The sequence below is a fragment of the Saprolegnia parasitica genome, assembly GCF_000151545.1.
Source record: "Saprolegnia parasitica CBS 223.65 unplaced genomic scaffold supercont2.15, whole genome shotgun sequence".
In the NCBI taxonomy this organism is placed as follows: Eukaryota; Oomycota; class Saprolegniomycetes; order Saprolegniales; family Saprolegniaceae; genus Saprolegnia; species Saprolegnia parasitica.
The window spans coordinates 535,511-549,566 of record NW_012156409.1 but is presented as its reverse complement, the minus strand read 5'-3'; the positions used below and the strand labels follow the sequence as shown (position 1 = coordinate 549,566).

Genomic DNA, 14,056 nt, shown 5'->3' with positions numbered 1-14,056 from the left:
TCTGCTCCCAGACGACGACCCTGCGCCCTCCGTTCTGACGCGCAGCGCCATGCGGTTCGTAAACACGTGTACGCGACGTCTTCGTATAGATTCCACATGAGTCCCCGTCGGCCCATTGTAAGTAGCAGTACCGCGCATCGATGGGTACTTCAAGGCACTTCAAGGCGCGCTCCGACACGACAGGCGGTGGCTTTTAGCCTTTTAGCGCTACGTACGGAGCCCTGTGATCTTCGAGATCGGAACCACGCAACGCACTGCAACGAGAAAGTTGCAGCTGGTACGTGCCAGTCCAAGTCGTCGGGTCCGTCGTCTCTGCGACTCGATCGACTTACTTTTCAATCGACTCGCCAAGCGCAACATCACCACCAGCACCATGAAGCTCTCGTACTTGCCCCTTGCCCTCCTCGCCTTTGCCTTGGACGCCGTCTCGGGTGCCAGCACGCCTGGCGTCGCTGCCGGCGTCACGGGCGGTGGCAACGCAGCACCCGTCTACCCCAAAAACACCAACGAGCTCAAGGCGTACCTCCAGGACGCGGTGCCCCGGGTCATTGTCCTCAACAAGACGTTCGACTTTCGCGGCACCGAAGGAAGAAAGTCCGAGACGGGGTGCCGTCCCGACTACACGCGCGAGTGCATCGCCAAGAAGAACGGCTTCAAGAGCCAGGACGTGATCCTCCAGGCGGGTGGCATGGCCAACACGGGCGGCTGCACCAACGGCACGCCCGTTCAAGTCTCGTACGACGTGGCCGGTACCAAGAACCCGCTCGTCGTCATGGGCGCCAAGACCATTCGTGGAGAGGGCCAGAAAGGCGTCATCGTCGGAAAAGGCCTCTGGCTCCGCGGCGACAACATCATTCTCCAGAATGTCCACGTGACGAACCTCAACCCGCAGTACGTCTGGGGCGGCGATGCCATCTACCTCAACGGCAAACCCGATGGCTCAGCGCAGCAAAAGATCTGGATCGACCACGTTAAAATCTCCAAGGTCGGTCGGCAGATGCTCACGACGGACGGCGCCGGCGCCAACAGTATCACCGTCAGCAACTGCGACTTTGATGGCGAGGCCGAGTGGTCGGCCACGTGCGACGGCCGCCACTACTGGACCAACATCTTTATCAGCAACCTCAAGATGAGCTACCTCAACAATGTCATTCGCAAAACCTCCGGCCGCGCGCCCAAAATCAACTCGGCCAACGGCAAGTACTCGGTGCAAGTCCACACCGCCAACAACTACTGGCACGACAACTCGGGCCACTCGTTCGAGGTCGACGAAGCGTACGTGCTCTCGGAAGGCAACTTTTTCGCTGCGACCGCGTCGCCCAACCTCGCCGAGCCCAACGGCTGGATCATGTCGACGACGAACGCCAACAAGGGCAGCTGCAAGGCGGCGCTCGGTCGCGACTGCGTCCCGGACGCCTTTGTCAACAGCGGCGATTTCGTTGACCACGGTGCGAGCGCCGTGCCGGCCAAGATGAAGGGCCTCGCCACAACGTTCGCGGCCAAGCCTGCTGCGCGTCTCACCTTGTCGAGCGCCAACTTTGGCGTCGGCAACCTCTAACCTAGACCTATGGTTTAACGTGATCCTGGAAGCAATTAACGCTTATTGACGCACATACTTGTGTTTAGCATATGGGTTCAAGTCGTTCAACGCGCGTCTCGTGCTGCACGTAGAGGGTAAAGTCGTTGAACGTACTTGACCAGTGCGTTAAAGACGTTGCACGCGATCGCAGTGCGAGATGACCTTTCGGGTAGGATCGGGCAGCATGGACGACCGTCGCGCGTGGCAGCTCGTGCGATGGATGTTGCTGCTGCTAGCGTTGAGCACATTCGTGAGTAGCAACGAGCTCGTCCTTATCTCGCAGCCTGTCGCGACGGCCGCGGGCAACGAGCTCTCGCCGCCACCGACATTGCAGCTCGAAGACGGCGCCGGAACCGTCCTGCACCACGTCAATAGCGGCTTTGTGTCCGTGTACATTAGCACCAACCCGCGCCTCTACGCGCATCTCTCTAGCGCGTCCGGGCTCGCCTTCCCGATCGTCGGCGGTGTCATCACATGCACGGGGCTCTCGATCGACTTGGTCGCCACTGGCTACACGCTTACGTTTGTCTCACTCTCGTTTGGCGTCCAAACGACCTCAAATCCTTTCAACATCCTCCTCGGACTCCCGCATACCATCGCTTTGACGACGGCCTTGGGCGCGACGACCGGCGGCTCCCCCTTTGCGCCGCAGCCCAGTGTCTCGATCGTCGACAAAGGCGGCAACGTCGTTCATAGCGTGAGCGCTGGGACGGTCTCCGTGGCGATCGGAAGCAATCCCGTCGGTGGCATCCTCACGCCGCCGAGCGCGCAGATCGCAACCTTCTCGCACGGCGTCGCGACCTTCCAGAAGCTGCAGATCGACAGGACGGGCGGTCCGTACACCCTTATCTTTACGTGCGACGCGACGCTGCTGTTGCCGGGCGGGAGCTCGCTGACCACACGCCCGTTTGTTGTCGCGACGGGGCCGCCGACGCAAGTACGCGCCTCCGTTTGAAATATCGCTGTAAACTGTCATCGTCATTTGTAGATGGCGATCGTTGCGCACCCGCTGTCTGCGTTTGGCGGCCAAGCGTTCATGGTCCAGCCCACGCTGCAGCTGCTCGACGCCGGCGGGAACCTCCTTTCGACCGAGCCCAAGATGCTTGTGACCGCCGCGATATACGCCAACCCGTCCGGCGGCCGCTTGTACCCGACGCTCGAGACGAATGCAAGCGTCGTTCACGGCGTCGCGAGCTTCAAGAACCTGCGCATCGACGCCGCAGGTCCTGGCTACGTCCTGCGCTTTGCCGTCATTTCGCACAACCTGACGTACGACATGTACAGCGAGACGGGTCTCTTCGTCCTCGGACCGTCCTTTACGGTGTACGTCGGCGCGCTCTTCTCGCTTCAGGTCGTGCAGTCGCCAAGCAATCATGCGCTCGCGGGTGGGTGCTTTCCTCTGCAAGCAGTGGCAAGCAAGCGCCTACTTCATACGTAGATGGACAGCCGTTCACGGACCAGCCGATCGTTGCGCTCAAGGTAGATATATGCTTGCGTTCGTAGGGATGGGATATGAAGATCACTCGTTAGGACCGCGGTAACAATACGCTTCGCAGCGAAAATGCAGCGCTCGTATCTGTCGCGATGGTCCCGAGCCTCGCCGTGTACAGCACGCTTGTGGTGTCGACAGCGAACAGCCCGATCGCCGTCGTCACAAACGTCTTTCTTTTGCCGTCGCCTTTCTCGTCGCCGTAACCAGCTGCTGCAGGGTCAACAAAGCCTCTCATTCTATCAATGCGGCGTAGGCATGGGGCTGGCACACTGCTCCTTCTCAACGTCACCTTTTCCCAGCAAGTTCGCGCCACTGGCGATATCGTCTTGCAGCTCAATAGCGCACTCGGCGCCGTCGCGACGTGCGACACGCTCCTTACGTGGTCGACGACACTCACATTCCGGTACGAAATCGCTGCCGGCGACACTAGCGCCGCACTCAACTACGCATCCACCTCGGCACTGGTCGTGGCTCCCGGCGCGACGCTGCAAGATCGCCTTGGCGTGCCGCCGGTGCTCGCACTGCCGATGGCAGGACTGCACCCGATCGCATCGGTCGACACAACGGCTCCGGTGATCGTCTCGATGGGGTGCGCGCCGCCGACCGTGGCGGGCACGTATGGGCCAGGGCAGACGCTGCAGCTGCTCGTGACCTTTTCGTTGCCCGTCGCAGTCCGAGGCGTGAACATGCCGTACCTTTCTCTCAACACTGGCCAAACCGCTGGCTTTCATAGCGGCAACAACACGGCGAGATTGGTGTTTCAGTACACGGTGGGCTCGCCGATAGCACGGCAGCGCTGGACGTGACGACGTCGCTCAACGCGAACGGAGCACTCTTGCGGCGCGCCGGCACGGCCCTCACGCAGGATGCAAGCGTGCTTTTGCCAACGGCCGCAGCGATGCGACTTCCCATGCAGTGTGCTCTCGTCCTCTCGTCGGCAGCTCCGGCCGTCGATCCGACCGTTGGCGTCACATCCACGACGGCGAACGGCGTCTACGCAGCGGGCGACCCCATTCTACTCCAAGTGACTTTTACAGCACCCGTCGACGTCTCGGGGGTCCCACGTCTCTTGCTCAACACGATGCAGTATGCGTCGTACGTCTCGGGAAGCGGCTCGACCGTGCTCTCATTCCAGTACATCGTCCAGCCGGAGGATAATGTACCGACGCTCGACTATGCGTCGTCGGCGGCGCTCGTACGCAACGGCGGCGACCTCGTTCGGCACGTGACCGCCGGCACCGCGCTGCTCGCGTGCAACGTAGACCTCTCGGCCGCGACAGCCAACGGCCGGAACCTCGGTGCCACCGCGAGTTTGACCCTCCACGGCCTCGCACCCGTTGTCACGACCGTCGCATGGCCGACGACACCGTCGACGTACGTCCGAGGCACGACGGTGGCGCTTTCCGTCACCTTTTCGTTCCCCGTCGTCGTCGCCGACGGTATTCCGTCGATTGCTCTCAGCAACGGAGGCTCGGCCACGTATACGTCTGGCTCTGGCACGTCGACGCTCGTCTTTGAATACACGGTCGCGTTGGGCGACGCGACATCGGCGCTGAGCTACGTGCCGTGGGCCACCATCGCGCTGCGCGGGTCCACGATCCGACAGCGGTCGTCGTCGCCGATGCAGCCAGCCCAGCTGTCGCTGCCGTGGCCGGCTGCGATCGCGAACGGACCCATCGCACTCGACCCAACAATCGGCCACGTCACGACGGTCGTGTCCATCTCGGCCGACCAAATCGCGGGCGAGTACGGCGAAAACCACGCGTTTGCGATCTCGGTGGTGTTTTCCGACGCCGTCTTTGTCACGGGAAGCGTTCAGTTGGCGCTCAACACCCGCAGCGTTGCGTACGCGACAGGGTCGGGCTCCTCGACGTTGATGTTTCTCTACACGGTGCAGCCGTTGGATGCAACGGCGAGCCTCAGTCTCGGCGCAGTGTCGCCACTGTCGTGCACGGGTGGCGGACCCTGCAGCCTTCTGAACGCCAACAACGTCGCTGTCGACGGCGACTGTACAAGCGTGAGTTTGCAGCCCGTCAACATTGCGATCAGCACCGTCGCGCCCGTCGTTCTCTCGGTGTCGGCGCTGACGCCGGCGCCACTGATCAACCGCGGAACGTTCATCGTCGGCGACGTCGTTCAGATCCTCGTCGTTGCGAGCAAGCCTGTGGACGTTCAGACATCGCCGACGGCGCTGCCCCACGGCGTGCCGACGTTGCTTCTCAATACCGGCCGAGCTGCCTTTTTCGTCGGGTACCATAACGGGGACCGCACGCAGCTGCTGTTCGAGTACACTGTGATGGCGGGCGACGCGACACCGGCCCTGCGATACACGAATACGTCGGCCTTGACGCTCAACTACAACCGAGGCAGCATTCTCCGGCTGGCAACGACGCCGACAACGCCAATGAACCTTGCGCTGCCACCGGTAGCCAACCTCGGTCTCAACCTCGTCGTGGACACGACACGGACGCCGCTTGTCACCGACGTCGCTGCTGTGACACCCAACGGCGCCTATTACGTCGGCGACGTCATTCAAATTCAAGTAACATTTTCCGAGACCGTCGCCGTGACGGGTGTCCCCGTCTTGCTTTTGGACCTCGGCCTCTACGACCGACGCGCCATCTACGTCTCTGGCACAGCGTCCACAGTACTGGTGTTTCGTTATACCATTGAGCAAGATGATGTGTCGACGGACTTGAGCTACCTCGACTCGAAATCGCTCTACTGCCCACCCGGCGCGCGCATCCGCTTCATGCAAGCTTCTTTTATCCACAAGACACGGTCATTTCACATGCAACACTGTGTAGGGCAACGGTCCCGACGGTTCCGGCCAACTGCCTACTGCCGCTGCCCGGCGTTGCTGGTTCGTTGAGCGCCAATAGCAACGTTGAGATCCGCGGGACGACACCGTACATTACCGACATATCCTTTCTGTCGCCCAACGCCACGTACGTTGTCGGAAGCACCATCGATGTGCAAGTCACGCTCAGCGCCGCCGTCGTGACGGCCGGGGCACCGTTCTTGCGCATGGCGTCGGGGCCGTCCCAGCGTCAAGCGTTCCTCGTGCCATCGGCTGGCGCGAGCTCGAGGCTTTTGTTTCGATACACGGTGCAAACGGGCGATCGCAGCGGCGCCCTCGACTACGCCGACACGCAAGCGCTGCAGCTCAACGGGGGTACCATCCTCACGGCGCCGACGCTGCCGGCGTCCGTTGCAACGCAGTACGTAAATGTGCATTTGAACCCACCGGGTGGCACGCTCTTTGGCGGTCGCGTCTTCCAGGCGGTCGCTGGCGTCGCATCGTTTCTTGAGCTCGGCATTAGCACCATCGGCCGTGGCTATCAGCTCGTCTTTGCGTCCAGCACGGGTGCCGTCACGAAGACGCTGATTGATGTGTCGTACTCGGCTGTCTATGAAGTGCGCAATGCACCGCTAAGTGCACTGAACCGAGGCGATCGCACCGGCGCCAGCGTCGCCGTCACCAATGGCGTCGCCGTCGTCGGGTCACCCGGCGCCAAGGTCGCCGAGTACAACGTCCAAGTCGTCACCGCCACCGGCAGCGCGACCGCGTTTGTCAATGAAGTGCAGTACGTCATGACGTCATGCATTCACCGCGATGCGGTGCAGGTAGTTGCGTTTTGGTAGATACAAACCAAACTCCGTGCCTCCAACTAGGTGCTAACGACGAGCGCGGCGCCTGGCGAGACCGTCGGCGGGTATTTCTCGCTTTTGCTTGGACCCGTGGGGCCGTCGCGCCGCATCGCCAGCGACTATGACGCGACGCAGCTCAAGGTCGCCCTCGAGCTCGATTTTGGGTACCCCCTCGGGTCGATTGACGTCACACGGTCCCCCAACACATTTTGCGGCTGCTGGAATGCGTTTGCGTGGACGATTACCTTTCGCGTGCCGGGCGACATCCCGACGCTATTCGCACGCAACTTTCTCTCGGGCGCCGGAGCTACAGTCGGCGACGGGCGCGGAGGTGCTTTGGCCACCGTACTCGTGCCGCCAGCGGTCGTTTCGGGCGCGTTCGCTCTTCGGTACGGCAGTCTGGTGACGCAAGACTTGGCATCGGATATCGACGCGCCAACGCTGGCCACGCGCCTGTCCATGGATCTGAATCTGCCTGTGCTCAGGTACGCGACGCAGATTCTACTTGCGTCAATTTTACTACCTGGAATAGAATCGCACGCTCGGCGCCCACGCCGCAGTCTGGCTATACGTGGAGCATCACATTTGATGCGACGGCGACGCTTTTCAACCCTAACCCGCTCCAGCCGGCACCTGTGCTGCTGGCTGGCAACCAAGCTCTCCTTGCCGTGCGCACAGTGCGTGAGGGCAGTGCACCGCTCTCGGGTAGCTTCCAGCTGAGCCTCGGGGGGTACGCGACGCCCAACATTCCAGTCACGGCATCGACAGCAGCGATGGAGACGGCGCTCTTGACGCTGCCGGTGGTCTCGGCCGTCAGCGTTGGCCGATCCGGGCCAAACGCCTTTGGTGGCTATGCGTGGACCGTCACGTTTCTAAAAGTCAACCTCATGACGACGTACGGGCTCGTGCTCAACAGCCTCGGCACGCTGCCGCCGCTTGTGCCGACGACGCAACTCCACGGGTCACCGCTCCTTGTAGGCTCCAGCGCAACGATTCTCGTCGAATACGCCGGCGTGAACCCGTCGGCGAGCTCTGCTGTCGCGTACGGCAATACACCGGGTCAAAGCGCGGGCTCCGCCACGGTTTTCGTGCCCAAGAACCAGCACTGGGTCGCGACGAGCGTCTTGGTTGGCGACGACACGCAGCTGGGCGATCAGTTTGGTGCGAGCGTCGCCGTCAACGTGGCTGGCACCCAGATTGTCGTTGGCGCGCCGTATGCGGTACATGTCGAAGCCTTGAACAAGAGTCAAAGTGCACATTGCGTAGGTGGACCGAGGTCACAAAGAGGTGCAGACATTATTGTGCACGGCCGACGGCGGGACCTTTACCCTCGCGTTTCTCGGGATGACGTCCGCGCCGATCTCGTTTGCAGCATCTGCGGTCTGCTTCCCTCCTAGCGATATCGGCGGGTGCTGAGTAAGCGCATGGTAGGCCACACTTCAAGCGACACTGGCCGCGCTTCTCAACGTACCCGAAAGGCTGCTTAGCGTGGCCGCGTATACGGCGCTGTGCAACGGCGTGGGCGTCGCCATCACGTTCTCAACGCCCGACTTGAGTGATGCGGAGGGCAATCTGCCCAACCTTGTCGCTGGTGCGTTGGCCGCATACGCTCCACTTGTAACGAGATTCGAGGCGTAGACGGCACCCAGCTGACCAGTGGTGGGGGGCCGGGGACGGTGACCGTGCTCGAGACCACCGTGGGTTCTTTCCGACTCGACGGGGCTCGCGCAAAAGGCGTGACGTGTGGCGGGGCCTACTTTTTTGTGTCGGATTCCACCGGTGCGTGGACTCAAGTGGCCAAGTTTACACCGACGAGCGACTCGGGTGCAAGTGCGAGCGAGCTGGGGGCGAGTGCGAGCATCGAAACCAATCTGGCTGTCGTGGGCGCGCCCGGCGCAAGCAGCTCGATCGGGGAAGTGTACGTCTACGAGTACAACGGCGTCACGTGGAGCCAGGTCGACCTTGCAATGATGCACAGCGAGACAAAACCGCGTCCTCGTAGATTCAAATCCTGACGAGTGCGCCGTATGCTGGCGAGAAAGGCGACCGGTTTGGCGATACCGTCGCGATCTCGGGTGCGAGGATTGTTGTCGGCGCGCCTGGCTACGGTGGTGGCCTCGGCGCCGTCTTCGTCTATGTCCGTGTCAATGGCGTGTTCATCGCCCACGAAACGATTCAAGTACATTCCGCTTTTGCCCTGGTGAAGCGAGTCGGAAATGTCGTGGTAGGCGGCCGACTTGCAGCTCGGCGATGGATTTGGGAGCGCGCTGGACCTCGACATGACCACGTCGACGCTGGTCGTGGGCACCGCGGCGCAGAGCAGCGCAGTGGGCGCCGTCTACATCTACACGCTACCAGACATGTACTTTACACTGCAGCAAAAAGTATCGGCGTCGAACGCGCGCGCCAACGACGGGTTTGGACACAGCGTCGCCGTCGCGCAGAACGTTCTTCTTGTCGGCGCCAACGCCAAGTATGGCTTCAGCACTCCGCGCACGGTGCGCAAGGCTGTCCAAACCATCACGACGTCGGCGGCGACTCCGATCCAAGCCGGCAGCACCTTTCGCGTCGGGTACCACCAGTCCCGACGCGGCCACGCCACCGACTACATGTACGACTCACCTCGCGGTATCGTTGTTGTGACTTGCAACGCTAGATACTCGCCGCCGATTCCATTTGACGTGAGTGCCGTCGCGCTTCAAACGACGCTGCAGGCGTCGCTACAGACAGGTGCGCTGGTCGTCCAACGGCTTGGCCCCGATGCGAACGGCGGGTGTACGTGGTACATCACGTTCGCCGGCGCCACGGGCAACGTGCACAAGCTTCGCGTCGACGGGTCTAAGCTTGTGGGCAGTAGCGCTCGTATCGCAGCGTCGGTGCTTGTGGCTGTCCCACCGATCGTGCGTAGTGACGTCTATGTGTTTGTGCGGTCGGGCGCCTCGTGGACGGAGCAAGCCACGTTGCGTCCGACCCACAAGCAGTTCTTCAGGTGCGTCTAGCGCGTCGTCTGCCTCCTCGTCGACTGTGTCGTGTAGTTTTTTTGGGGAGCGGTGGCCATGGCCCGGACAGGCGCCAATGCGATCGTTGGCGCCCCGAACGCCGACACGCGCTTCTCCCACGTCAACAGCGGCGCGGGCTACATCTTCGACTTGGGGTTCCTCGACGTTGCGCTCTCGTCGCCAGTGTACAGCGTGCTCGAAGGCGCGTCGGTGTCGGTGCCGATTCAGCGCTGCGGGCCGCTTGGCCTCGCGTGCAAGCTGACACCAATGTATGTCTCGTGTGTGATCGATCTGCCTCGTTCACGCCTTCTTTGTAGCACAACGGCGCGATACATCAATGTGGACACGGGCGACGCGATCTCGGATCTGGCAGGCGCCAACTTCGTGCCGGCGAGACAGCGCAAGTACATTGGACCGTTCCAGCAGCTCGCGATGCTAGACGTGACGGCCTCGACGCCAGGCGCAGCGTACTATCCGAATGTAAACGGCCCCGAGCCATACCCGCAGGTGCCGTCCGGACGCTACCTGCGGCGTTCGTGGGTCGGCACCGCCAATAGCCGCGCCCAGTTTTACGGCAGCCCCGAGACGCGGTCGCGTTGGGTTGACGCACAATTTGACTACCAAGGTCTCTCGGACTACACGCCCACGAATGTGGCGCTGCTCTTTCCACCCAACAATGTGTCGGCGTCCATTGTCGTTCCGACGACCGACGACATGGTCTTCGAGTCGCCCGACGAGACCATCAACGTGCGCCTGAGCGTGCCCGGCATGTGGCCCAGCTATCCAAGCCAATTTTGGTCGCAAATCACGATCCTCGACAACGGAGATGGTGGCTTTGGCACCACCTCGTACACGGCCATGTTGTCGGGCAGTGCGCCGTCGCGGCTGGGATCTGCCATCGCGCTCCTCGATGGCGGCAGCTTGGCGGCGCTGGGTGCACCGACGCAGTTCGATCCAACAAGCCAAACGGTGTGCGGCGCCGTCTTTGTCTATCGCGCGACCAGTGGCATCTGGGCGGTTGAAGCCACGTTGAGACCGCCGACGTGCAGCGAGGGGCTGGCCTTTGGTACATCGTTGGCGATCGATGCCTCGTACGGCACGACTCGCCTCGTGGTGGGCGCACCGAGTGGCCCGTCGCCGGCTGCGTTTGTCTATACGCGCAACTCTGCGCTGGGAATGTGGACGCTCGAGACGCAGCTTGGCGAACCGACGGCAGTCTCAGTAAACACCAAGTATGCGGCCGCCAACGCCGTCGCGATCCACGGATATCACATTGTCGTGGGGGCCGCCGGTCTTGAGTGCACCTTCTTGTACACCTTGATTGCCAACACGTGGCAGCCGGCCATTGTGCTGCGCGCCTCCGACTACGCCACCGACCTTGTGTATCTGCAGAATGTTGTTCATGAATTCGGGTTTGGCGCGTCGGTTGCGCTTGCCCCGCGGACTCTGGTCGTTGGCGCGCCATTGGCCAAGTACGGCCCCACGCGGGTCGACGACGCGGCCTATCTGGGCACCGGCGCCGCATACGTCTACTACCTTCCGGCGCAAGTGCAGCAAGTCACGCTACGCGCCGACAAGCCGTTGACGGCGGGACACTTTGTCTTGTCAATTGGCGCCGCGTCGACGGCGCTTCTCAGCTACGAGATTGCGGCCGTCGACTTGGCGGCAGCGCTCGAGAAGCTACTGCCCAAAGTACACGTCGTGCGAACGGGCAGCATCGTCAAAGGCTTTACGTGGACCGTGACCATGCTGTCGGAAGTCACGACCGTGCCCACCTTTGTGGTCACGTGGAATGGTCACGGGTGTATTTCGTGTACACCTCTCAACAGCGGGTATCCGAATGCGTGTGGTGCAGTGAGTCTAATCATTGCAATGATAGGTATGCAGCCAACCCCGCCGGACAGATCACTGTAGCTACCATTGCGCCACTCGGGACATGGACCTTTCACCAGCAGCTAGCGGCTGCCGACGGCAACCACGCAGACCGGTTTGGGTCCGACGTCGACATCGATGGCGACTCGATCATCGTTGGCGCCTACGGCTCGTCGGCGCTCGTCACGACGACATGGAATTTCGAGACGGGGGATCTCACCGGCTGGGTGCAGACAGGTAATGCGTTTTTACAGCAGCCGACGTTTGGCGAAAACGTCCGCGCGCGCTCCCCGGGCCCTCGAGTCGGGTGCAGCGCCAAGGTCTCGGCGTCATTGGTTTTGAGGGCCGCTACTGGCTTGGCACGTACGAAGCGCGTCCAGGGGCTGGACAGAGTGAGAACCCGACACCATTCTCCTGTGGTTTTTTGAACGGTGACTGCGCTGCGAACCAAAACGCCGTACCGGGGACTGCCATTGCGGGTACGGTCCAGGGTGACGGCCCCCAGGGCACCCTTACGTCGCAGCCGTTCTCGATTCGCGGCAGTCGAATCCGCTTTCGCATTGGCGGGGGCTGCACCTTCCGAACTGTCTATGTCGAGCTACTCATTGACGGCATCTCGGTGCAAAAGAGCACAGGACGCTGCTCGGAGCGCTTGCACTCAGTGACTTGGACTGTGTCGCAATACATGAACCGCACGGCGCAAATTCGCATCGTCGACGCCTCCGAGAGCGCGTTCTGGGGTCACATCAACGTCGATGCGTTCGATTTCGACTGGCCGATCGAGCAAGCAACCACTGAACTGGCGGGCGTCGCCTATGTGTTTTATCGAAGTACGTCGTCGACTGCATACGGCGTCTGTCGCGGTGTTCCAAAGCTGCAGTGCGCGTGGATGCTCCAGGCGCGACTTGTTGCAAGCGACAAGCGCGACCACGACATGTTCGGTTTCAGCGTCAGCATCGACGACGTCAATGGCACAGCCATCGTCGGCGCGTATGGCCAAGCTGGCGTCAACCTCAACAACTCGATTGTTGGCGAGCCTGCGACCGGCTCCATCTACGTGTACTCGCGCATCCCCGCTGAGCGCGACGCGCTAGGCAATGTCCTCTTACCGCCACGCTGGCCAGGTCGGGAAACCGCCAAGCTCCAGGCAGTCAACAAAGCCGCGGGCGCCCAGTTTGGGTACGCCGTGTCAGTCACGATGGGCCATGTCGCCGTCGGAAGTCCCGGCGCCGCTGCGGTCAACAACATTGGACTCGGGTACATCTTCAACACGCAGTTCCTGCAAGTCTCGGTCGCGGCCAAAGAAGTCGGCGTCAAGGAAAACGATGTTAACGGCCACGCGATTGTCATGCTGCTTCGCGCCGGGAACTCGACGGCACCACTCACGATCGAGTCGGCGGCGATAGTTGCACGACAGCCCTAATGATGATGTGCGTGTAGGTACGCGACGAGCGATTTGGATGCACGGGGCGTCGACGCGCTTCGTTTTGCGCAGTGCTTGCGCATGCTCATACCCAACCGCGAGCAGTGTGGCAAGTACCAGCAAACGTCTGGTGAAGTTACGTTCGCTGCCGGCGTCACCTCGATTGCAATTCCCGTGCCCATCATGAACGACAACTGCTACACCGAAGGCGAGTCGTACGTTGCGGTACATCTGAACGTGCCAGGCGGCGACGTGCTTCTCGGCGAGCAGTTTTCCATGCGGATACGCATCGACGACGATGATTTTGGGCAACCATTGTGCCCGTAATTCAGCTTTGGTTGAGATAGTAGCTCAAGTTGGCCGACGCCTTTTGAAGCGACTAGGACAAGACATTAGCAACCGTACGTGGTCGTCGAGGGATAGATAGCAAACGGCTTTGAGCACGCGGGACTGCTTGGTGCGGAGCTTCTCGCTTGCATTTGCGTGCGTCGTCACCGTGTCCATGGTCTAATGGATGGTCACATGGGCTCTCGCAAAGAGGTCATGGTGGATCCCACGCGTTGGAGCTGCTGCGTATCGCGCTGGTACCGAGCTTGGAGCTCCTTCATGCTATTCTACGTGCAAGAGTGTATCCTCGTGTACGGTACATCAAGTCTGCTCTACCTTGAGGGATTGGATCTGCGCGTCTTTCTTTCGCAGCTCCGATTGGAGCTTGGTGCATGAGCGTTCACAAGGACAAGCTTCGTCCGAGCACACTGAGCGCGTGCGAGGCAATTTCTTAAGCGGCAAGTCGTCGTCGGGAGGGATGACATGGGGCAGGACCACGGCTTCGATCTCCTTGGTGGAGGGGCTGGATACGATGGGAATAGCACTGTCACCTGTAGGGCATGGAAACGAACGAAGCATGACGTATGGAGGGCTACATATGAGCACGGGGGACCGAAGAAGACGCCGCCCGTCGTAATCGATGATCTCTTGTCGAGCTTGCTGCATCCCGTCGACTTCCCGCACCCCAAAACACAGGTAGATCTGCGCATGAG

At 61.4% G+C, this 14,056-nt stretch overlaps 2 protein-coding genes across 2 annotated transcripts; both read left to right on the top strand.

The window, feature by feature from the left end:
• The first annotated feature begins 313 nt into the window (after positions 1-313).
• SPRG_05353 (hypothetical protein) lies at positions 314-1,612 on the top strand. Its single transcript, XM_012343949.1, has one exon. It carries the CDS (start codon positions 374-376, stop codon positions 1,556-1,558), a length of 1,185 nt encoding a protein of 394 aa, XP_012199339.1. The 5' UTR covers positions 314-373; the 3' UTR covers positions 1,559-1,612.
• A 151-nt stretch (positions 1,613-1,763) lies between these two features.
• On the top strand, positions 1,764-13,343 carry SPRG_05352 (hypothetical protein; the record flags this gene model as incomplete). The annotated part of the gene is made up of 20 exons (XM_012343948.1): positions 1,764-2,516; positions 2,568-2,964; positions 3,018-3,058; positions 3,110-3,270; positions 3,325-3,834; positions 3,858-5,852; positions 5,879-6,698; positions 6,747-7,207; positions 7,255-7,942; positions 7,989-8,102; positions 8,154-8,313; positions 8,361-8,677; positions 8,725-8,901; positions 8,951-9,333; positions 9,379-9,715; positions 9,758-9,990; positions 10,039-11,553; positions 11,601-11,868; positions 11,907-12,985; positions 13,034-13,343. The coding sequence occupies 20 exons, from the start codon at positions 1,764-1,766 to the stop codon at positions 13,341-13,343; spliced, it is 10,719 nt and encodes a 3,572-aa protein (XP_012199338.1).
• Between the last annotated feature and the right edge of the window lie 713 nt (positions 13,344-14,056).